Raw genomic sequence first — 25,458 nt, 5'->3', positions numbered from 1 at the left:
CACACACACACACCCAACCTCGTAGTTTTTCGGGGAGAAACCCCTCTGGAGGTGATCGGGAGCCTCGGCGCAGACGGGCCGCCCGTGGAACGGTGCCCGCCCAGCCCGGCCCGGCGCGGCGCGGTGCGGCGGGGGAGCGACGCCGGGGAAGGGGAAAAGGCAGCGCACCCCCGTGATTTTCCCACACTGGAAAGGGAAGGGAGGGCTTTTAACATTATTATTATTACTATTAGTTATTATTATTTTAGCGAGAAGGAAGGAAGCTCGGCGGGAGGAATGCCGCTGCCGCAGAGGAAATCTGGGAAATGCAATTGGAGGGAAGCGGCGGCTGCCGGGCAGCCGGGGAAGGGGGGACCGGGAGCGGGCCCGCCCGCCCGGCAGTGGCGGCACAGGTAGCGCGGCGGCAGGAAGCGGGGGCGGGCGGTAGGGCGTGCCGGCCGGGCCGGGCCGGGCCGGGGCCGGGCTGGGGCCCGGGCCGGGAGCCCATCGGAGGGGAGGGAAGCGGAGGCGGAGCCGGCCGGGGGGTGGCCGTAAGGTGAAGGTTGTTGCAGTGGGTTCATTAAAAGACAGGGTTCAGCTCCTCGCCGCTGCAGAGTGCTGCTGGAAGGCTGGTTCGGCGGCTTGCGGAGGGGGCAAAAAGAGGAAAAAAAAAAAAAAAGAAAGAAAAAAGAAAGAAAATCAAAAAGAGAGAAACCTTGCAGCTACTTAAAAGAATAGTAAGAGGAGCGGGGCAAGAGCAGCGGAGGGGACCGCGGAAAGGAGGGGCAGGCTGTGCACTCCGAGGCCCAGCGAGGACGAAGGATGATAAACGTGGTGGCCGTGTGGCTGGTAGCCCTTTGCTTCCAGGCTGTTGTCCCGGTGAGCCTGCGGCGAGCGGGGCGCGGCGCGGCGCACGTGGGGCGGCGGGGCCGCGGGGCCCGGGCGGCCGCGCGGGGCCGGGACCGAGACCGGGACCGGGGTGGCGGTGGGCTGGGGGGGCCGCCGCGCCCCATGAGCCTCCCGGCTTTCCCGTTCCCACAGGTTATCGCAGGGGAGGGGTGTCCTGCCCTTCCAGGAGGGCTCCGGTGGCCTTTTGTGCTGGCGGCGGGCCCCAGCCCGGGCTGCCCCGGCAGCCTTAATTCAAACCAGACCCGCCGCGGCTGCTCCCGGTCTGCCGGCGGCTCCGCCCCGGTGCGCTGCGGGGCGGGCGGCGCTGCCCGGTAGCCCCCGCCGGGGCGCGGGAGCCTCTCGGTGCGACCGGGAAAGGCCAGGGAGTTGCGGGGCAGGGGGGGGTGATGCTCACGTCCTTCCTTCGGCGTGGTGCGCCGCGGAGGGGAGTGAGTGGTAAGTTTGGGCGAGCGCTCGCATGTGGCCCTTTGTGGCTCAGCTGTGGCCCGGGAGCCGCGCTCCACGGTCACGGGTGACTTCTGAAACGAGAGTGCGCCTGCTGTCCCCCTGGCACAACCGGGCTCCGAAGGGAGTTCGAGGTTGGCTGCTCCCCCACCGCCTTTGTGCCCAGCGAGCCGGGCCAGCAGAGAGTGCGCCCGGATGCCGTTTATTTCTGCCCACTAAACCGAAAATCCTGGCGTTCGACTCGGCGCACGAATCCTCCGGCTCCTCCCATGCCCGTGCTCGGCAGCAGCCCTGGGGAAGCAGCCCCGCTTCCCCTCCCGGCCGGCGGCGTGCGGCCATCCCGGCGCCCCCCCCCCCCCCCCCCGCCGCAGCCGCCGGGGCAGGGCTTCGGGGCCGTCCGCTCCCCCAGACCCCATCACCGCCTTCCTTAGCTCTGCAGTCATGCTTCCAGCCTCTCCTCCCGCGCACGGTTAGTAACGCTGCCTTAGCGAGGCTTAACGCTTTCTCAAAACTCCGGTGTTCGGGAGGAGTTCTCCCGGGGACGTGCCGAGCGGCTCCGTAGCGCTGCGGGCACCTTTTCAGCCCGGGAAGCGCCGCTGTCCGGCCCCGGCAGCCGCCAGGTGTCAGCCGTGACCAGGGCACGGCTCGCTCCGCTCCCCGCCTCCGCCTGCCCGGGGCCTCCCCGCGGGAACCGGGCACCGCAGCCGTGTGAAAATGCTTTTCCACGGTGCTGCGGGTCTCTGCTGGGGGCCCGGGCTCCGTGCGGGGTGAGGGAATGCGGGGCAGGAGCCTTGCGGCCGCCTCTGGAGGGGCGCAGAGCCCGCGCCGCCGTCCCGCCGCTCCCCACGTGCGTGCGGGTCGCTGGAGGAGCCTCCTCCTTTTGGAGGAGTTAGAAGGAAGAAGCGGAGCGTGAGGCTTTGTGTGAGCAGGCAGGACGAGCGGAGTCAAAACTGGCGTTTCTTGCTTTCTGAAAGGGAATAAATAGGTTTGAAACTTGTCTGGAGATGAACTGCCCCAGCCGTTGGATAAGGAGTGGCAGAACAAAGTGCGCGGCAGGGGCTAAACTGCTCAAAATACCTCCGGTTCTGCAGTACCATTCTGTCTGTGAGCTCTACCTGTAGATCTGGACACGCACCCTTCTAGCACACGTGGGAGTGAGTAGCTAGGAGATGGCTAAAAATGACAAGCATGTGAGCGTAGTCAACCCTGTTTCATGGGGAGCGAGCTCTGCTCATAGCTTCTGCATAAGCCTTCTACTGAATAAAATGGAAAACCTGCAGTTAATTTGCAGCCTCTGCAGTGCATTTGGATAAAATTCCCCTATGATAAATATTCCCCACTAGAAATGGTAAGGGCATGAAGTAAATGCTTGTCTGGAGTTTTCCTGTGCGTAAGAGACACGCAGGCCTGGCTGACCCATCAGATCGAGGGTTTCCTGGGTGAGCACATGGAGCAGCAGAAGTCTTTGGGGCTCTGGGTGGTGACTCAGCGCTGAGGCTGCTTCCCTTCTGGTGATCATGTGGCCTTTTTTCCCCCATGTTGAAATGTCAGTGACATGGCCTAAGGTGCCTTTCCCACCCGTCTGGAATAATTATGCTTTTGCATCAAGTGGCAGAAAACCTCTTGTCTTGGGCACAGAAGGCAGAGTGACCTTACAGAGTCCTTTGCATATGCCAGATCCCAGTGTGATGGGCACTGGCATGGTTCTGTTGGGTTCTTGGTGGTCTGATTATTGGAAAGCGTGCCATGGCCACTGGCACATCACTTGACCCTTGGCTGTTGCTACGTGACTTGACTCGTCCATGTACGCATGTTGTAGAAGTAATAAGCAGGAACAAGAAAGTGGCCGAATGATAGCGGTTTGCTTTCTGAGTACTCTTACCTGCAGAAATGGTGGGGGAGGTTCCTGTTCTTCTTCAAGGTGACCCTTTATTGCTCAAAACGCCTTGTATGAGAATAATTGCCCTCTTTGTTGTGTGGGCATTGATTTCCTTGAAATAAGAAGGCTGATGCATCTTAATGGATTAACGCAGTTATTGTCTCAAATGAATACTTCTATATGGCGTAACCCTGCCATGAAGCCAACTGAGCCAAGATGCACAGCCTGCTGCAGGAGGGCAGTGGACAGTCCAGCCTGTATCATGAGGGAAAACAGGGTTTTGATTGTTTCATCTGGTGGAGGTGCACGCTGCTGGTTAACACAAGCTTAGCAGAGCAGGCAAAACCTTTTTCCAAGGGTGATGTCATTCCTATCTGAATGCAAACTAATAAGAAGAAATTAGGTAGTCCAGCTTACTTATTAAACATGTAGGCAGTGGATAAAGAGGAAGCACTTTCTTCTATAGTACCTGCAGAGCAGCATCACATGATTTATTGAGCAGTATAAACAGTGTTTCTCCATCTGAACGCTTACTTGCTGGTGGCTACCTCCCCCTAAAACAGTGACTCTATTGTATCTGGTCAACTCAACTATTGTATCAGAGACAAACAAGCTGTGGTTTGTGTTGCATAAGGGGCTCTGGTGCACATTCGTAGTCTTTTTGTTCTAGGTTTCTCTTAGTTTCAAGTGGCTAGAAGAGCTAACGTTTTTAATGGCAGCACTCTGAAACTTCTGGAAACTAAACAATCTTCTCTAACAATCCGAGACAAGTTACAGCAAGCTCAAGAAACCTGTAAGCCTTCTAAAATTAAGCTAGTGCACTAACCTGAAATGTAGGCTGCTGTTTTAACAGCAAAATGGGCCCATTTTAGGTATGTGTTTTGCATTGCTAGTGCTTAGATGTCTCCAGGTGGCCTATATAGTAGCACTTCATCCTGACCTTGTTTGAAGTGGCTCTTGTGTCCAAGAACCATACTAACACCTCTGAGAGGGACATTCCACACTTGTTTGTGTCACCTGGCATCTAGGGAGCTGGGGTTTTAGTAGGGCCTGCTACAGGGAGGAGATAGCTTCTTGGGAGAGAGAAGATAGGACCCCTATCCTGAGGAGGTGCTGTCAGTGATAAAATTGCAGTGCTTCAGCATTGCAGCGTTAGTATTTTTGTCTTAGATGTCTCCTACTCTTTGTTAACTCAGAGCTATTAATACAGCACTCCAGGACAGCTGGAGATTGATGTACTCACTGAGACATAGGGTACTTCAAATGGCAGTAGTCCCTCAGGACAAGGTTCAGTTGATGTTAAGGTGCCTAAATGTAGGTGTCTATGTGTGCACTAGGTGCCTAAGCTCTCATTATAGTCGTGGAGATGTAATCAGTGGAGCCAAAGAGAGCGATTATCTGACCAGCTCCTGCACTTCTGCTTCAAGGTGAGTTGTGTTGTCGGGGCTTTGTTGACTAGATCTGATTTTGCCTACACGGGGAGCAGAGACACCTTTACTTTAGTGTCCTTATCTGAGAGCAATTTAGCTCAGTGATAGTCTTTTTATTTGTGAAACTTTTATGGTAACTCTCCCATAAACAGATGGGGCAGGTGCTGTTTCTGTGCCAAGAGAACTAGCAAAGCAGTGGGAAACAGCAGCTTTCAGCTGGAACAACAGCTCTCTCCTGTCCTAGTGCAACTGGATCAGTGTCTCCAGACAATACCATAGTCTAGCTCTGCTAAAGGCTGTGGAAAAAATTAGGGAGTATGGTTGGGTCCTGGATCAGCATTCTGAAGTGAGGAATATGAGCAGCAAGATAAGTGGATGTATTTGGAAGGGGATTGTGAGCTGTTGAGGAGGCATCAGAGCACTTTACCATTTAAAAGCGCTGTTTATTTGTGGATTAGAAGTGAGGCATCTGTTACTCCCTAGACTTTGATACAGGCAGTGAACTTGGAAAGTGGAAGTTGTTTTGACCAACAGTGCAAAGACTTCTGGTGTTTCTTATGGGTTCACTTCTCTTCTGAGCTGAGAAGATACTCTAAAATGAGAGAGCATGTGGTGTCTCCTAACTTAGGAGTGCTGAGTGTTGAGTTTGTTAACAGGTCTCTAAATTAGAGTTGACTAGTGTACTTCATTTGAACTACTGCTCTGTTAGGCTACTGGTGTACTTCAGAAATGAGCTTTATCTGGCCTGGCTAAAAACCTGGGATAGTGCACTTTCTACTGTGGAGATGCTAGTGGAAAAGTTACTGCACTGTGAAGCCTTACCTCAAAGTGAGATAACATTTGGACCTCCTACAAGCAGCTCTTGTGGAGCAACATCTGCTAATGTGGTGGTTTCCCAACCTCTCGGTTTCTCAAGCAATGCTTGGCTGCAGTTGACGTTCTGGGTCTTGTGGAACCGGCATGGGTCCAACGGAGTCTGTTAGCTTGGGCTCCTTGCCATGCTCGGCTGCAATGTTTGTATCTCACCGCTGAGACCAGTCTCACCAGTGAGGCTTGCTTTGCTGGATGGGAACCAGTGCGTTAGTGGGATTTGGATGGAGTTGCTAACAGAACTTCCCGTGAGTCACTGGAGCTGCAGTTACGACTGAGTCATGGAGGTGTTGTAAGTCATGGCTTTCCCCTGCTAAGCTTTCACTTTGCAACTCCTTCGGGTATTGATCAGTTGAAGAGCTCTTGCTGCTTCACTTATGCGTCTTGCTGTTGTGCTCTCGGGCAGAACTATCTTCTCCATAGCCCTTGTTTTTGCAATACGGTTCTCTTTAGCGTCCGCTCATATTGCCTCTTCGTGTTCAGGGCTTCTCTAATAACTGAAAGGTCTTCAGGATCGTTATTGCAGAATGACCCCTCACTAAACCAAAGGCACTGATAACAGATGGGGAACTGCCTCCCAACCAGCTTAAAACACTCATGGGTATCTTGCCTTTCATGGAGGCTCTGTGTTCTTGTCATGCTCCATCCTGTAACTTTTCAGTGCTGCCTGTGCAGTGGCGACAATATCTTGTAGGCCAGTCATGGAAACAACAGCTGACGGTCTTGGGTTGTGGCCATAGGCGGTCCCAGGCTCCTGTCAACCAGCCTTCTGGAAAGTACTGCTGGTTCATGCCATAGCTCTCCGAGTGCCCTGGCTCCATCCCCTGAGGGTACACAAGCCATAGCTAGAGAGTGGGGGTTGCTCTTTGTCTGCCTGTGCCACGTGATGAGGAGCTTATTGCCTCTTAAATGGAAGGAAACTTGAACTCCATTCCAGTTGTAAGGGGAGCGTGCTGAATGCTTTCTGGGCAGCACTGCAGACTATGACTGTCCTGTGCTGTACACAGCAAAGCTCTTCTAATTAGTTTCTAATGTTGGTGGCAGTACACATCCTGGTCAGACCAGTCAGCAGCTCGAGTCCAGCCCCTTGCATCTAGGGATTACTAGACGAGCAGACTCTATATTGAAGCCAGAGGTGGGCAGGGGAGAGTGGAGCCAGTCTACCATCTGGAGAGCAAGCGGTGATTAACATAACGATTTCCAGATGAGAGCGCTTGTGAAGCTCCACGCCGTAGCAGTGGTACTGCTGTGGCTGTGTTGGTAGGGAGCCTTTGGCTGGTCCCGGGGGATCAGAGCTGGCAGCTGCAGCCCTGTAGGAAGCGGCTACCTGGCTCTATCCTGTCCCAAAACAGGACCCTATTGCTGCCTTATTGTATGCTTTGAGACCAGTATTTATATAGGGAGATATCTATCTATCTATCCCTGTCATGTACTCTTGACCAACTCACAGCAGGATTTGGAGACTGCATGCCCTTGACCCCAAGATGGTGATCTGGGAGGTTTGATGCCTGTGCTCTGTACAGCTGCAGGAGTTCAGAGCAGCCTGTCTGTCTACCAGAACATCAGTCTCGGGTAAGACCATCTCTGTAGAAGAGAGAACCTGTTATCCGATTGATAGGTATCTTCTTTAGGGACAGAGCCCAGGCTTGCTTTGGTTAAGTTGAGGGGTAAGAGGAGTAAGAGTCCAAACTAGAGAACCCGCAAAGCTTGCTTGAATTGATATCTAACACTAATATATGTGGTATTTTTCACTCCCCTGCTGTGCTCTGTGCTTATGAAGCTGTAATACAGACTCTCGCACTGGCAGATTTGATGGCCAAATGAGATTCGTCCACCTCGCTGGCTCTAACAGGGTGTAAGTGGCACCTATGTGCAGTGGAAAAGTGGTAGCGAGGCTTGCATCGAAACTCGCCTAACAGCCCGCAGTGAGGCAGCTCTGACTTCTAAATCTCTTTCTGTCCTAACGGAGGAATCATCTAGATCATCGTGACTACTTTCCCATCAGTGAACAAAGCACCTAACAAAAGAGACTGACTCTGGCATGTCTGGGCAGTGGCAAAGGAGTGCTCTGCTATCATGTGCTTACATCAACTGACTCATGGCCTCGAAGACGAAAGCTTCTAGCTTAATCCTCCAGCAGCATCGGCTCCGCTCCGAAGCGGATTTAACTTGCAAAAAGTTTCTCTGTCTGCATCTGTCGTCACGCTGAGCTGTGAAATGGTGCTGAGCTTCTTGCTACAGAAGCTGCAAGATGCGATTATGAGTAATTAGAAGATACTGCTGGAGTAGCCGAAAAGTGCTAAATGCTCAGTATGCCCCCACCTCCCCAGCGTGCAGCCAAAAGGCGTTACAACAGATGCACCAAACCTCCTTACACCGATTCCAGTAAGTAAAACAAGCTGGACACTACTTGTCCTGTGGCCAACTTAAATGCTAGAGTCCCAGTGGTATAGCAAATCTTATTTTCTGACCTATCCTTTGACACTTCCCTACTCCAGACTGCCTGCTGGGGAACCTTCCCGTGTGGTATTTGGGGGCACACCAGTTGGCACGGCTCGAAACTGTGCCAGAGATCATTCTAATAATTTGATGGTATAGATTGTATTCCAGTGCCCGGGGACGTTCCCTGATGTTGTTTAATTTACTAGTGTGGATGTAGCCAGTGGGTCTCTGGCAGCAGGCCCAGAATATTATGAAATTGTAAAACCTGCAGTATCCAGTAAAAGAAAGCAAAAGTTCATAGTGGGAGATCACGACTCTCTCATTGAAAATGGAGCCTTTTTGGATGCTTGAGGAGGGTGAGTGACTACGGTTGCGTGAGAAATCCTGTGTAATCAATCACCTGAGGTTTGTGAGGTGGATACTACAAACCTGGAACAGCAAAGCATTCTGTGTCAGAGTGATGGTGCTGGTACGTGCCAGTGATTCAGCCTGTGCTTTTAGAATTGGCCCATAAGGTCGTCCTTCAGCATTTTATGCTCCACTTTCTTTAGAGATATATTGTGCTGACGAGAGTTGGTAGTCAGTGAGTAAACTCAGAATTTTATTCGTATATGAAATATCTTTAACTTAGTGATGTTCGAACAATGTCTTGCAAATTTGATCTGTTGTTATGTAGCGTCTAGCTATCCTGATGGTACTCGTTGCCAGAAGCTTCTCCGAACTAAGGGACATGCTGTGGTAGGAGCAACTTGGTACTGAAACACTTCACCTTGCCTTGAAGTTTTTAGTAGTTTTATTGATTTGTCTTAATGCCTGACAGTCCATCAGAGATGGCATTAGTGATGTCTCTTGTCTCTTCACAGTATAGATGTGTAAAACGCAGGGATGTCCAAATCACAACTTAAGTCTTACAGTTGCCCATATGAGGCAGGAGAGCATCTAGACTCCACAAAAGTGGTAGCATCTCCTCCTAAACTCTAACCTCCTCAATTGATTTGGTGACTGCTCTGGAACAAGGCCATGGGGAAGACAGGTGAACAAGCTGTGTACCCGAAAATGAAACATGAGGTAGCTGAAGCTAGTATCTGTTACAGTGAGACTTGGGTAGCAGCTTGGATCAAAGGGCAGCTCTCTGATTTATCCTGCCTCTGTAACAGTCCCTCGTGCAGGGCTCTACTGTACAGATGTGGTTCTAAACAGTGCAACTGAGTGACTCAAGGTCAGAGTCCATTAGTTTAATCCACTGGCTGTTGGGTCAAGAGATGCCTAATGTTCATTTCTGAAATGAGTAGAACTATAGGTGACTAGAGTGCAATTGCAGCAGCAGGTTTTTAAGACTGTTTCTGATGGGAGGGTTTCATTTGATGCTTCAGCTTTGAAATGATACTTCCAACACCCTCATGACTCAGCTTGGAAGTACAACAGCCAGCTTCCATAATCTCATTGAGATGTTGTGTAACTTAACTGTAAACGGCGCAGAACTAAGCAGCAGTTGTCAGAACTTTGTCTGACATGCAGGATTACCAACGCTTTTGTCAACCTGAATGCAGAGTCCATTAGTGTCCTAGGGGGAGGCACAGAGTCCATTAGTGTCCTAGGGGGAGGCACGGGGAGCTTGATCTCGGCACCATTCTATATGGGTAGATCACTTGCTGTATGCTCCAATGGTTAGGAGCATGCATATTTCTCAAAGGGAGTTCATGCAGTCTGAGCTGTGCTCTACATTAGAGTAATTCAGTGAAATGTGCTCCATCCTGTGCCCAAAGACCACCTGGCCTTGGAATGAGCAGCAGTAGGAGCCTAATAGTACCCAAAACACTTACATGCTGCTTTTCTTCAGTACCTGCACTCAGGAGCTGCTAAGACTATGCCGGAAGCAAGGGGTGATGCTGAAAGTACCTGTTTGAGAAGACTCTTGGCATGGCAGAACAAGGTATTCCTGATGCGAGATGTGGCTCCTGCATCTGGTGGAGATGTTTCAATCCTTTTGTGCATGGTTTAGTCATGCTGGTGTAACTCCGTCTGTTTGGCAGGGATGACTTCTGCATTATAAACAATCTAGGCTTAGTCAGCACCGTGAGATCCTGTGGATACAACAGACTTGATAGCATGCCTCATAATCTAGGCAGAGACTTGATTTCTTCACGTCCGTGCTGGTTTACTTGAAACTGGAAATGGTGAGACATGGAAGCAAATGCAAAAAAGTACACTTAACCGTGTGTGTTAGTATAAGACCTGCCAAGGTGCAGGAGCTGCCCTGCATTGCATCAAAACCAAAATCTAAAGCTTCTTGCATGGTCTGTGTAAGTTCAGCAACTGGCTGCTCATTGAGATTCACAAGTTCATGGAATCATAGAATGGTTAGGGTTGGAAGGGACCTCAAAGATCATCTAGTTCCAACCCCCCTGCCATGGGCAGGGAAATCCTCCACTACGCCAGGTTGCCCAAAGCCTCATCCAACCTGACCTTGAACACTTCCAGGGATGGGGCATCTACAGCTTCTCTGGGCAACCTCTTCCAGTGCCTCATCACCCTCAGAGTGAAAAGTTAAGAAGTTCCTTCTTAACAGACTGGTATGAGCCCTGCTGTGCAAGAACAGAGTTTCTTAGAACTGGTTAGAGCTTAGCAGTGTGACCAAATCAGAAGGTCTGACTCCTGGCATCTGAATGCCAACGGTTGGTATATTTTGCTGCCTAAGTCTAACTTGCTTCTGCACCTCCCTTGCAAGTGGTCAAGGTCTTCTGTAGCAGACTGACAACAGCAGGGAGGGATAGGGTTGTGGGGTGTGATGGGTCCTGCCATCTGGTGTGCACATGTGAGATGGAGACAGGGACAGTGTCTGGTCAAGCCAGGCAGCTCTTCCTGAATGCTTCCAGGTCCCTGATCAATCAGCTCTGCGATGGGGGCGGTGTGCCTGAACAGGGTTGTTGGTGGTGCTGTAACTAAGGAGCTGGGTATGAGACTTATGACGAAATACAGCATTCAAAGGTAACGGATGTCTGGGATGTGTGTACGGAAAATACAGATTGTTAGTAAAAAAAAAAAAATAATTCAGAAGCATTGGAGACTTCATCATGGGTCCTTCTGGAGAAAACATGAAGTTTACAAAAGCAATCAAGAAGGCCTTGTCTTGGATCGTTGAGTCTCAGGCTGCTTGTCACGATATGAAGGACTCGATGTATGTCCTGTAGGGTAAACTACGAGCAGATCAGCTGGGAAGCTAAAGCAGTGTTTGATAGCAGCAGGTCTTACAGCTGGCAGGTGTTTCTGTCACTGAAGTGTCGGCAAATAGAAAGTAATGTTTGTTGTCTTGTGCATATCCAGTTGCTATAGGATATATCCAGTTGCTATAGGATATATCCTCTATAAAACTTTAAGTCTGGGTGGTTCCACTGTAACTTTATGTAACTAATCAGAATACCTTGTCAGCTTTTTTTATTGTTGTTGTTGTAAGCCTAACTGATGTAGGTTTAAGTAGTCTCATTAAGTTACCAACTAACCTGCTTTAGCTGAGATCTTTAGTACTGCAGTGCTGTGAGTTCGTCTTTCTGCTGAGGTTTAAATAACTTCCTAGCTGCTAGGAACCAGAAATACTGCCAGTAAACCTTTAGTCTGATGATACACTAGGGGTTTTTATCTGAAACTTGGATTTCACTGACCTAGCGTAGCACTGCAAGCAGTTTGCTCAAATTAGAAACATATATATGTATCACAAATAGAGTGAAAATACTTCTGTGATCCTTCAAGAAGATCTTAGAGCTTTATCTCCTGTCTCCTTGGCATATCTCGCACTAGGTAACTGCTAGAGTTGAAGGAGAAGAAGAGGGAAACTCCCAAGATTGAGATAAGAACCTGGGTCTTCTCCTAGCCATGTGCCTGGATACTGAAGGCTGTTGCACTTACTCTTACCTGATAATAATTCCTGGAGGCAGGAAGTGTTCCTGGCTGCATGTTGGCTTCCGTTCCTCAGGTGAAGCAGAACAGCTGCTTCCCCTCCAGAATGCTGTGTAGCATGGTGATGAAGTCACTTCTGACTTCTGGGAACACGTCTGCTCAGGTCAGAGCATTCATGCAGCTGCCACGTTGCTTGTGGTAGTTTGCTGATCACACAAAAGCTGGCATGGAGCTCATTTGAAATGGGTAGTAGTTTCACCAGCCAAGTTCAATGACATTTATTTCCAGGAAACAGGCTTCCCTAGGACCAGAGGCACACACATGTGTTTCTGGTGCTGCAGGTGATTCATAGCGTGCCATCAGCCTAATTGAAGACTTGAGATGCCATAGACCACGTCAAGCTTTCTGATAGACACATCTGTTATTTCTGAGGTGGGATTTCCTGAGCTGAATGGCTGAGGATGAAAAGAATGGGTTGTGCTCTTGTGGGACCAAAATCCTTGTACTGCCACTCTGTGTCCTGATGTTGGTGTGCTGCTGGCTTGTGCTCTCTTCTGCAGTGATGCTCAGCCAGAGGAGCATGCAGAGGCACATGGCCTTACAGCGGCATGCTGACCAGCTTCAGCTAAGGGGCGTACTGGAAGAAGACAGTCTCAAATGAGACGAATGGATACACTAGCTGCTTGGCAGCTCTTCCTTCACAGTCTTGGACTACATTGATCAGTCTGAGGGCTGTAATGCTAACTGATCTGTTTTTCTGGGACCTGGGTTGTTTCTTAGCTTTATGGGGAGAGGAGACTGGCCTGTCCAGCCCATGCATGCTGTCGAGGAGCAATCAAGCAGTCTGAAGCTCACTATTGCACTTGCCAGGAAGCGTCGGTGGTTCTGCAGCGAGTTTCACTCCAGTGACAGTCATTAGTGCTGATGCTATAAGACAGGGTGAGTGGGTGACAAGAAATGGGGCAAAGAAAGGAATTTGCAGCTGAACGCAAGTGAGATTGTTCATGGCAACAGAGGTCAATGCATGGGAATAACCATCTGAGGATAGGGACTGGTTTTGCTGGTCTGCTGTTGAAAACATAAGGTCATTGTGTTTATATGTGTTGGAGGGGAACACTGCAAAGTCCATTCTCTGTTTCAGTGGCTGTAACTGCTGATGACTTGTCTGAGGGGAGTTGCTCAACCTCACCTGCCTGAACCCCACAGCAGGGGCTGTGTGTATCCGGCCGTCATCCTATGTGTTGTGAACTAGCCACGTTGGAATAATTGGTAGCCAGGGGGCCTGTGGCTGTGCTGCTGCAGGGGACAAAGATGCAGCAGGAACCTTAGATCCTGTCACTTTTAATTTCTTCTTCCATCAGGAGGGTCATGTTTATCTGCGTTGCACTTACTAGTATGCTTGGGTAGTGGGTTTTGGGCTACTAAGAGTCCTTTGCTGGATGGGTTTCTGTTTCATAAACATTTTCTGACCTGTAGCATACGCCTCTCTTAACTTTACTTTGTTCAACGTTCATGGGATGGGCAGCCCATCACTGGCTCTGGCTGAAATGAAGCAATTCCCCATCTGTGCTTTTCTAGACAAGCAGATGAACTGGCTGTTGCTGTAAGACCAAATATTCTCTGCTGGTTTTACTACACTAGGAAGTGAGAAGTGCTGGTGGCTTTAAGTCAGAGGGTTTTAAGACAAGTTAGGTTTGTCTGGTCTCGGCTTACGCAGCTTACTGCTCATCTCTCAAGCCAGCTGAAACATATTGAAATTAATTCCCCAGGATGAAGTGAAGCTGTTGGCTGTGTGGCCTCACTGAGCTGCACCTACTTTGCATGACTCTTTGAAGTTACACATTGACTGTGGCTTTCTTGTGCTATCTGAAGAAATGGAATGCCTGAACTATCAAGTATGTTGAAGAGCTGCAGGGGAAGGCTCTTTAAAGAAAAGCAGATAGAGCATAAAACTGAACTGGCTGCTTCTCGTGAGATTAGCTGCAGGGAAAAGAGCTTTCTTGTTAAACTGCATCTTCAAAACACAGGCTGACCTGAACGTGGGAGACAAAAGGTACCCCACTTTTGGCCGAATTGTGGCAACCCGTACCTGCCACTGATACAGAGTTAAGCTAAGTGCACGTCATGTGCCACGTCCGTGGACGTGTTGACTTGTCAGTGAGATTCAGTCGTTGGCCTGGGCTGTGTTGCTTGGCTGGAAGGAGCAGGCTGGCATGAGTGAACGCAGTGTGTAGTTACTTACTGGTTTGACATATCCTCCAGGTGAAGAAGCAGGAGCACAGACTCGAACTCGCTCCTCTGCGTTGTCAAAGGATTGATCAGACTTCTAGTGGAGTTGGCTGAGAGAGAATTGGGAGGCAGCTCAGCTCTTTGGCGTCAGAACCGACATGGTGCTTGCTTTGTATGCTCCTTGCAGCGTGCACAAACACTGCGTTGTCGCTGATGCTGTGTGTGTTGCGTGGCTACAAGCTTCCCCAGCTGTGGAGTCCATAGCCTCATGGGACTCCAGCTACCCTTGGCTTTGCTCAGCCCTCTCTGCTGAAGGATGTGCCATATGCTCCTTGTCCAGTACTAAACAGCAGTTGCACTGGGCCTCCTGTAAAGTTCAGGTGGCCCAAGACAAAAGTAGAACTACTCCCATTCTGAATAAGACATCTATCCAGCCTTTGTACTGTGTTCTGGAGCTCAGGGAGGACTTAAAAGCATTGTTATCAGACTTCGTAACAAAACTTCTCCATCATCAACACTCTGTGGAAGAGAAGTCTCCCTACAACCCTGCTCCTTGCTCCTCTTTGTATAAACCTGGGCAGCCCTTTGGGTCAGCCTCTGATTCGCATCGTGCTGCCGGCAGTCTGAGGGTGCCGACGCGGTGATGCGCGTTTCCGTAATGCATGGCGGTGGCGGGGTGTTTCACTGCCCCTCCGGGGCGTTTCACTGCCCCCTGCCACGGGGGAGGTGAACGTGTGTCAGCACCCGGGAGCCCAGGCTGTGATTCTATATGAATTGCTTAAGCAGCCCTGGCTGCCGCGCTCTGCCCTGTGCCAATACAAACACTTGTGTATTCATGCACTGAGCAGGATTGGGGAACTGGTCCTGCTGGAAAATTCTTTGCATGATGTTTTCTCCTCCTTTTTTTTTTTTTTCCCTTTTTTTTTTTTTAAAAACCAGACCAGTTCCCTGTTCTGGTTCACCATGAGACTGCACGAACAGCTATGCAGGGATGGTCCGGAAAGCATGAAGTGACACGCTCTCGTGGGAGGTGGGAGTTTAAAGGGCCCCGCTGCAGAATGTGAAACCCAAACCCGATGGTGACAGGCTGGTTCGTTTTCGCTCTTGGCACGTTGATTGCTGTCTTTCAGCCCTACTTAATTACAAAAGTTGCCCTGTCACTGTAAGGAGAAAATGTAATGCTGATTGGGCAACAACATGGTACCTCAGGTGAGCTTTGGGTAGTATTGGGACTGTAGCTGTAACCAAGATTCTTCCAGATTTCTTTATACTACTAATGATCTGATTGAGAAGCAGCCAGATTAACTGGCATGCTCACCTCTTGCTGCTAAAATGGTGCTTGCCTTGCTAAGCAAAAGAGCATCCTATACTTCCCACTTGAGAGCTGCCTGACTGCTTCCCTTTGGACGGAGCACCCTGGGAGCCACTAACCAGCCTTACTTCAGTTGACATAAAGTGATGGATGGAGAAGAGTGGGGATGCTGAAGCCTGTTGGTATGCAGCAAAAGCTCATCGAGAGGGGGATACGCCACCCTATGAAATAGGGAGGGCAGATAGTTGTAATGCTTTGAACAGCCTTGATTGGAACACTAGCCAGGGATAAAAGCACTGCTTAAATCTGGGCTATCCAGTCCATAGGCTGTTTGTGGGACAGTCTGTAGCTGTCTCTTTGCTCTTTGACCTATGCTGTTAGTCAGTATCTTTGGCTGTTCTAGGAAGATAACTACTGCATTAATCTGCAGAGTCACCAAGCAGCACTGGTGCTTATGTTATCAATGGAGTAATGGAAAAGCCATTAGCTGAGATGGTGCCACACTGCTACTGACTTCTGATGTAGCAGACTGGCACGCAAGCTTCGCTTCTGACTTGCCACATAAAAGCATCAGTTCTGTTTCAGCAACTCCAGAACTTATGGCTGACTGTTAAATTGAAGGTGTGCGTGGTCAACTTAATGCTAGCAGTCTGTGTGCCTGCCCAAGGAGGGGGACAGGTGAGGATGCTGGTGGGTGGTTTGGTTTGGTTTTGTTTTGTTTTGGTTTTTTCCTTAACCATTTAAGCTGTCTGAATACCATGGACATCTGGGACTGGAGTTAATCATGTGTGGGCTATTAACTGCAGAATATCAAGGTTTAACAAAGCTAAAATTTCTTTCAGCAGGTGGTTTTGTCTTGCCACACACTAATATCAATATTTTGAGGTTAGAGGCTCTTCAGGCTGCTCTGCCTCAGATAGCATTTCTGTCAGAGAGACTAGCTCTGCTTTTCGGTATATGGAAAAAGGTGAAAGACAGACCTTTCTGTTTATTTTAGAGCTGTTCAAATCCTTGTAAGAGTCTTTTTCTAGATGCTCCAGTGTCATATTTGGTAGCCAAACTAGGTAGCAAATACTTGTCTTGTTCTTATATGTCCGTCTCAAATAAGAACTAATGGTTGGTTTTGCTTCCCATGAAGTTGGAAGAATCTTGCAGGATGCTTGGGGAGGTGTTTGAGGTGGGAGAGCTCGTTACAGCTCATTCCTTTTCAGCCGAATAAGAAGGATTTATTAGGAGAAACAAATGTGTAGATTTAACAGCGTTATTCAGATAATGGAGGATTTCAAGTGTCTTTGACACTGCTGTAATAGGCTAATCGCTAACTAGGATTAATAAGAGTGGGATACAAATCATCCTTAATCTAGTTCAGGGCTTGTAGCAGCTTGTGGCAAAGCCAGGGCTTTTGCTTACCTCAAAGAGCAATTTGAAAAAAGCTGCTTCCTTTTACATATACCACGGCTCCAAATTAAAAAAATGTGGCTCCCAGTTTGGGTGGGGTGAGATCAGCTAATAAACTACGAATTTGCCCTTCATCGTGAGAGAGTACGTCAGATCTGTGCTGTAGCAGGAGGGATCTCTGTGGCAGCTGATGGGATAAGCACAGAAAGATTCATGTATTGAGTCTGCGACCACGATGAAGACGACTGAAGAATAGTTAGAAATGATCCTTTTTTTTAAAAAAAAAAAGTCTAGAGTATGTCAGACTTCTGGAGCCAATAATATTGCTAATGAGTTGTGAACCCATTCTTGATTAAATTGAAGATGCCACTAAGCAGCTTTCTGGTTGTCCCAGCAGAACTGAATAACTATTGTTCTGCAACAATACAGTGCTCAGCAAGAGCAGAGGCTAACAGTTTCCTCAGGGTTTCCTCTAAACAGGCTGCTTTGATACTTGGGGAAGAAGGGGTTCTTCCACTGGTTAATGGGAACTGGTTAATGCATGTCAAAAATGCGGTTAAAACTTTTACCCGTCACATGGAACTGGATTCAGTGACACCAAATCAAAAGGGCTAGGCAAGTATTTCTAATCAGTTTTCTGAGCTGCCAAAAAAAAAACCACCCTAAAAAATGAGCTTGTTAAATGTTAAAAAAGCAACATGTTGTAGGTGCAGTATAAGAATTGAAAGTTTTCTGACTAGAATACATGAGATATCATCAGAGATCCTTCAAAGGATCCGCTGCCTGAACTTAAATGTGTTCAGCCAGCCCCTCTGGCATCAATCACAATGTGAATGGTCCATAAATATTCTCAGAGGACTGCAAAATAAACTGGATGGTGATGGAAGTAATTTCTAAAAGCATGTGTCCACACGAGCTGAATAATCTAACAGTACGATAATAAAATTTGAGCTAAGGTAATGCAAAGTTGTTGGTAGAGCAGTCTTGCTTTAAGCTGGAATTTATTTTTAGCTCTTTCGTACAATATCACCTGGTGATTCAATTTGTGTTCTGTGCCCCTAATCCTCTTGACTAATCAAAACCTTTCTCGTCGGTGTAACTCAGCTGCAATAAAAGGTCATGGAAAAGCCTTGACCATGAGGTGTTTGTTGTCTGAACAGCACGGTCTGTCTTGCTGATGCAAAACTCAAATTAGTTCAGTCCCTTCCGATGCTGTCCTGGGTCAGTGTTTTATGTCAGCCTTGCTGTGTCTGAAATCCTTCAGCAGCAGATCATTGTGGAAGCATGACATTTCTGCAGTGCTTGTATTTTGTGGTGCCATAAGGAGCGGTTACTGCCTTTCAGCCTACTGAAGCTGTAGTCTATGGAGCAAGAAGTGTAGTCTTTATGTAACTGTACAGTTACATAAATTAGGCAAATGTTTCTTAATGCACATGGTACATCAAATTGGATGGTGTCATGAAGTTACATCACTTTGTGGATATTCTGACTGGTATTCACATGTGCATAATCTTTGAGTATTTGGGGCAAAGAAAGTCCTTCTCAGATCCCAGGCCTCAAACTACCTGGTCAAATGGAGATGTCGTGACTCCTGGAGGAGCAGCCTGGGACAACTAAGTAGAAGGACACGTTTAGTGCAACTTCACTAAGTTCTCATATAAAGCTGTGGAAAGCAGACTTTATTAATCCTAAATCATATTTTCTGTTATTCTCTTGAAGTACAGTAGCCAACCTCAGGGGACAGGAACTGGTCTGAGTCTGCCTTCATGTTGCAGGGTGGCTGCTGGGGAGCAGCTGGGCAACTCAACACTGGAACAGCATGGGTCTCTTTGGTTAGACTGGCCTGCCCTGGACTCTCCTACTCTGAGGAGGACCTAGCTATTCCTGCTAAGATACAGAAATCAAATTAGGATTCCAGCAAGGACATGGCAAAGGCTGTGGAGAAGCAGAACATGCAGCAGTCTGGGAAGAGGCTAAAAGAAGCTCAGGTGTGAAGGAAATGTAAGGGTAGGCTGGCTGGACGCACTGGGCAACAGGAAAGGAAGCATGGCACGACTGAACAAGCCTTATCTGTTAACGCAAGGGGAAGGGGGGTGTGCTGGCTCGGTAGTCAAGATCAAGAGTTGCTATTTTACTTCCTGACAGTCTGTGATCCTTTTAGGAGTGTTGCTAAGATCTGCAGACCATCACATCTGTCCAGGTGTTCTTGGAAATCCTGTATGAGCTGCTCCTGAAGATTCAGATTTGGGAGGGAAGTTAGTCTCAATCTGTCGTGGGTTAGGCTGCTCCAGCAACCGAATCCCACACAGCCGGTCACTCACCCACCCCCAGGAATGAGGGAGAGAATTAAAAGAGAAACGGGAAACCCATGGGTTGAGATAAGAACAATTTAATACAGATAAGTAATACACAGTGTAGGTGCTCACCACCCCCTCTTATCCGCAGCCCGTCTCGTCCCGAAGCTGCAATCATGGATGAATGCGAGGCCCCGAAATAGAGAGGGGGAGAGAGAGAGATAGTACTCTGAGAGTGGGAGTACTGGGAGAGAGAGAAAGGAAAAAAAAAAAAGGCAACAGAGCAAAAGCGCAGCAAGCGCAAAAGAGCAGAAGCGGCGAAAGAGCCAAAGCGCAAAAGCCCTTCTGTCCGGCTGACCCTCACTTTTATACTGGGCATGACGCTGCATGATATGGAATACTAATTGGCCAGTTTGGCCCTCAATCTTAAGTTCCACCACAAATCACAAGGGGAATCGTGGCCCCCTTGTCCCAGCTATGCTTCCCCCTTATCCCACCGTGCTTCTGCACTCCGGCACACTGAAAAGTCCTTGGCCAACTACAAACATCAACTTGCTATCAACATTCTTCTCAGAGCGAGCCTCTGAGTAAAACCAAAACACGGAGCTCTTCTAGCTGCTAAAACGAAGAGCTAACTCTGTCCCAGCTAAAACCAGGACACAATCCTAGATAAAGGTGTATGGCAACATGGCAGAGGGGTTGGAACTAGATGATCTTTGAGGTCCCTTTCAACCCTAACCATTCTATGATTCTATGACATGTCTTAAACTGTATTGGCAGTCCCTTTCTTCAGTAAAAAGCTAGAGAAATTGCTTTCTAACTGCTTCAAGGTAGAGTGTTCCGCTGGAGAGAACAATGCACCTCCTCCTCTTGCACTCAAAACTGAGCTGAGTGGGAGAAGAAAGGATTGTGCTTGCCACTGCTAGTGCGAGAAAGGAGGGAGAAAAGTAGTCCTCAACGGCCCCATCAGCCAAGATGGTGTAATTTCTGAAGCCTGACTTCACTTCTGAACATACTGGAAAGGACGCTCAAGGGAGCAGAGTCTGGGAAGCCTGGCAGTTCTTTCCATATTCTTTCTGCACCAACAGTTCATCCTCTTTAATATTTGAAGAGTAGTGAGATCAGCCGGTGTGAGTCACTGACCTTCCACACAAGAAGGAAAACATAGAGGAAGTACTTAATCTGACCTACTTTCTGTGGGTAAGTGCAAAAGCACAGCACAAACAAGCAAGGACAAATCTAAAAATCCAAACTACCTCATGACGTGCAGCTAAACAAAAGATTGAAAGGAACATTGTTCTTGAATTACTCTAGAAATATCTTGCAGAAGCTTAAGGAAAAGTGGTTTGTTTTGCTTTGTTTTTCCAGTAGAGAAAGGAAGTGCTAAGAATGTCTATATGAGTTTTTTTTGTTCTTACTTCTTTTGTTGCTTTAAAAAAAAATAATCTAACTACAGTGATTGCCTAGAAGGGGTAAGATCTTGGGCCTGCTTAGATTGGCAACTGGCATGCAACTTTGTCTTCAGAGAGGTCAAATCTAATGGGCTAGTTACCCACCTTGGAAACTAGTTGCTGTATGGAAATGGGGGGAATGGATAAGGTATTAAGGACTGAAGAGAAAACTGGATAAACCTGGTATCTTAAAAGAATGAAAAGAAGATGGGGCTGATAAATACAGCCATGTAGGTAATAAAGTGACAATGAAAGCACTCAGTTGCTTTGTTTAACAGATCATACTGGCGCTGGCTAACTTCTCCCTAGGACAAAAATGAGTGTTATAGTAATTTTTAAGTGACACTGTGTTAATGGAAGCTAGAGAAATACAGTGGGCCTGGGTGCAAAGCTGGTGAGAATGGATGTTCTTCTTTTTACATAATAAAACGAGATTTCACACTCCCAATAAAAATCATGATCAGCTTGGGTGATGCAACAGTATCACCTAAACTTGCAGATGGGGTAGTCGGTACTGGAAAGGGATGACGAATGCATTGTGACAATGGGGTAGATGTCAAAATTCTGAAAAATGGGGAATGTAGATAGATAGGGAAAGGTGAAAGTCGGAAGTGACTTATAGGGCTGTGGTTTGAAATCGGAGAAGGGAGAATGACTGGTTAGGTAATAGTAGGCCTGCAGAAATAAACCTGGGGCTAGTCATGAGCTGAGTCAAGCACGTTGTACCAATAAGAACGATAAGTCCATACATCTTGTTGGCCTCTGCTGTATGAAGTAGTCACTCGGCTTTATTTAGCATTGTCTTCTTTGGATATCCTGAATGGCTTTGAACGTTGTGTGCTGTGACAAACAGGTGCAGTACAACAGGGGTTTGGCCTCTTGTTTCAGCAACTGAACTTCTGTGCTGGTTAGTGTACTCATTGAAGCATAAATGGAAAGCTCAGGGGGCTGTATTCTCCTACATGGAAGGCTGGCTTCTACATCAGTGGTCTGAGTGCCCACACTTATAAAAAAGGAATCTCATTGTACTTCCAGTTAGATTCTGTAGTTTCAGATACATGAACAGTGCTGGAGGGGCTCAAAAAGGCAGAGAAGTCAAACTACTTTGTCTCCCCTTCCTTTCCGCGCCTTAGAAGTAATGCGGTAATCAATGGATGAAGTGGTTGGTAGATAGTGAAGACACGAACAGTCAGAACCTGAAGCAGAACGGTTATGTTGTGTAAGGACCGAGCATCGGCTGCTACTGGGATGCAGCTCTGAAAAGGTTCCTTGCTTTCTTCTTTCCCAAAGTAAGTGCAGCCTGGAAACAGTGCAGAGAAGGGAGACAGCAAGACTGACCTTTCCAACACCGAATAGACTAACCAGAACTACTCTTTTGGGGAGGGGAGATGGAATGAATAAAGACGAGAAAATGCAATCTGAATGAAGAAAGTTTGTGTAACCTTCAGGAGCCCTTAGAGGACTCTGCACAACTTAAAGTTGCACAGATAACTTTAAGTAAACTCACCACTAACACACCTTTTCCCCTTCTCTTTAAAGCAAACTACAAATCTGAACCTTCCTCCAGAAGATCTTGATTCATCTGGTGATGACGATGATGTATTCTCAGGTTCAGGTGCAGGTGAGTTGTCAGCACTTGTACTGTTAGTGCTTGATTCTTCCAGAATGTGGCAATCAAGATCTTGATGAGCATCCAAGCTAAAAGCAGGGGGTTGGGGAGGGAGGAAGGAATCACCCCCACCTCCACCCCCTAGCCTCAGAATATGAGAGCTGGGAACAGAGAAAGAGCCTAATCTATTCATCTTGTAGTGCTTCAGATACTAACAATTAGCAGAAAATGAGTTGTGGGACACTTGAAAGGGAGCAGAAGCAGGTATACTTCATGTCACTGCTAATACAAGATACTGCGTGAAGAATGTTATGAAACTGGAGTGATTCTTTACTCATGGGGAAGAGAGACCGTAAGAAGGGCCTTTGTCCTCTCTTACAAGCTGGTAGGAAATACCATTTCAGGGTGTGTAAACCTCAACCTGCCAACACACATCAAGTGCAAATTTTATCTGTCATCAGATGTGCAAGTTCTCATAGGCCATAATTTTTTAAAAGTGGAATAAAGGGATTTTAGGGTGGGGAAAAGTCTACCGGAATGATTACTAAGCTGCATGAGAGAGCTTTGTTTAGTGCTGAAGTTGAGGAGATGCTACTGAGGAAAGAGCCAGCTATGGAAAGCTAAAGCATTGTATTCCTTCTGCTTCCTTCCAGCCACGTAGTTGTATTTTCAGATTAAGCTCTGCAGGAATAAGACCCTGAAATCAGTGACTAAAGGTGTTCAGTATATGGGTGACTGTTCTGAATCAAATAAAACATATTTATGGGAAAAGAGTCAAATAACCATCCTGAGCAACCAGTGTACTGGAAGCAGACGTCCCTCTTATCGACCTGTCTGCAAACAGTCTAGCGCTTGTGCCTTAGGGAGAAGCAGAGGACTAACAAAGTATTGCTGAATAGCACATTGGTCTGTCCCTCCCCTATTCCACTGAAAAGGATAAGGAATTACCAACTGAACGGATGTTATTACAAAAATTGGCTATGCAAGTTAGGCATCCTCCTTAGCCCAGTGTCCTGAAGATACTATTAATAGGTCTCCAAACTGGCCAAGGATAATACTTTTTGTTTTGCAGGTCCTCTGACTGACCAGTCTCGTACCTGGAGAATCCCAGCAGAACCGACTAATTCCTCATTACTGGCAACACCAATGGATTTCAACGAACAACCGTTTCCTGGCATTGAGAGCCGAACTGAAAAAGAAGTAATATCTCCTTCTGCAACGAGTAATGTAGTGACAGAGGAGCCAGTTGTAGCTGTGAAGGACGAAGTACCCATCCTGGGCTCACCTGATGAGAAATCAACCAAAGATGCTGTTACAACAACAGTGAGAAGCCCCACTACTCACTTTCCTTCGGTAGTTCATGTAACTCCTTCAGAATCCTCAGATACGGTCCATGAGCTCGAATCTGAAGTCCCTAGCTCTGATATGCCAGACACAAAAGATGTGCCTGAGCCCCACTCCACCATCCTTCATGAGGGAGACATCACTGCCACCTCCACGACAGCAGCTCCAAAGGACGTTGTTCCTACACAAGGGGAGGTTTCTGAAGATGGCTCTGGAGACCCGGTGAGGACTAATAGCTTTGACACCCTTTCCAGGGAAATGGCTTTAGTAGTATATTGTAAGTTGGTTTTGTAGGAAAGGATGATAGTTTGTCAAAAGCAATGATTGATTTAAAAGGTTATATTGATGGACGGTTTTAGATGAGAAAAAACAAAGCTGAGGAAAGTCTTCAGTAACAGTCAATGATGAGAAACATGAATAACCTGCCTTGTATGTCCCAACAGGGAGACTTCATCTTGACTAAAGATGAGGATTTGGTCCCCACCCAAAACTCAGAAGTACCGGCTGACTCTGGGAGGAATGCCAAAGCAGCAGGAGCCTCAGGAATTATGGACAGAAAAGAAGTTCTTGGAGGTACCTGATATTCTGGATTTCTAGTTGGTAAAAGCAGACTCTCATAAGAGTCTTCTAAGCAGCAGAAGCTGCAGTTCTGCAAGTACATCTCTAAGCATGAAAGCCAACCTTTTATTTTATGTTAGACCTCTGAAACAAGGGTGGTGATTCATGATTCTGTGTTGTTGAAACGCTAACAGGGGCAAATATTAATCTGCTAATAGCAAAGCAGCCACTGCTAGTTATCTGGAATTTTATGTTTAAACCTATTCCTTCGCTCCTCTCAAAAATTAGTGAAACTGCTCTAATGCTGCCTGGGTCACATTACTGGATTTGAACAACATAGCCTTGCATGCTTTGCAGCAGGGCCCGGTGGGAGATATGTTTCTATAGGTGTACCTCATGTAGATGAGCCTTTGGTAATGGCAGGATGACTTGGGAGGGGGCAAAAGGACAAATCAATTTCTGGAAGTCTTGAAGTCAGGGACCATTCAGTGAGGAACAATCTGGAACTTAACAATCATCCTAGCATTATCTGGTGTGGCATCTAGAGTAATCTGTGTCTGTTTCTCCCTTCTAGGTGTTATTGCTGGAGGACTAGTAGGCTTGGTGTTTGCAGTGTTTCTAGTTGCATTTATGTTGTACAGAATGAAGAAAAAAGACGAAGGCAGCTATTCACTGGATGAACCAAAACAGTCTAATGGAGGATACCAAAAACCACACAAACAAGAAGAATTCTATGCATAAACACTGATCTTCAGGACACTTCTTATTCCATCTTTCTTGGACTCTTCTCTCCCTGCACATGGACCTTCTAGTGTGCTTAGCATTAAACGTAAGCCATATGATCTTTGGGTTATTAGCCCTTACCACTTTGCCATTGGAAATTTTATAACTACAAAGTAGGCCTGGATTCATTGAACATTCCCTGCTTTCTTGCACAACTTTATTTTATTTTTTTAAACAGAAGTGGGACTGCAAGTTCCTAAACTCACTTTGGTTTATCTAAAGACTGCTGGGGCAGGCAGTGGGGAGAAGATAAGGGAGCACTGTATGTATAAACCTCTTGATATTTAGGGAAAGGGCTAGCAAGAATAAACAGTTATCAGTGCTCGAATTCTGTATAGCAGGGATCCTTCCAATTTAACTCATAGATGTGTTTTAAGTGTAACAAATGGCTGCACTGGGCGGACGTTTGGTACACTGCAATCCTCTAGCTCTTTCTGACTGTCATATTTGGAGCACTTAATGCCTGTGGAACATCAAGCTGAACGTGATTTCTAGTGAAAAGAGGTGTGAGGGGCAGGGTAAGCAAATGACTGTCACATGGCTTAAAATAACTTATATTTCGGAAGCATTATCCCATACTCAGAACCAGCTCCTGTGCAGTTGGTGCATACACTAATACAAAACAAACCCCAA

The 25,458-nt window shown here is 47.5% G+C and overlaps 1 protein-coding gene across 1 annotated transcript; it reads left to right on the top strand.

Moving 5' to 3' along the window:
* The first annotated feature begins 801 nt into the window (after positions 1 to 801).
* SDC1 (syndecan 1) lies at positions 802 to 24,783 on the top strand. The gene is made up of 5 exons (XM_086623453.1): positions 802 to 858; positions 22,071 to 22,152; positions 23,213 to 23,706; positions 23,928 to 24,057; positions 24,617 to 24,783. Exons 1-5 carry the CDS (start codon positions 802 to 804, stop codon positions 24,781 to 24,783), a joined length of 930 nt encoding a protein of 309 aa, XP_086479579.1.
* The last annotated feature ends 675 nt before the right edge of the window (positions 24,784 to 25,458 follow it).

The sequence above is a fragment of the Tauraco erythrolophus genome, chromosome 2 (assembly GCF_009769465.1).
Source record: "Tauraco erythrolophus isolate bTauEry1 chromosome 2, bTauEry1.pri, whole genome shotgun sequence".
Taxonomy (NCBI): Eukaryota; Metazoa; Chordata; class Aves; order Musophagiformes; family Musophagidae; genus Tauraco; species Tauraco erythrolophus.
Note: the sequence above shows the minus strand (reverse complement) of the source record. Positions and strands in the feature narration are given on the sequence as shown.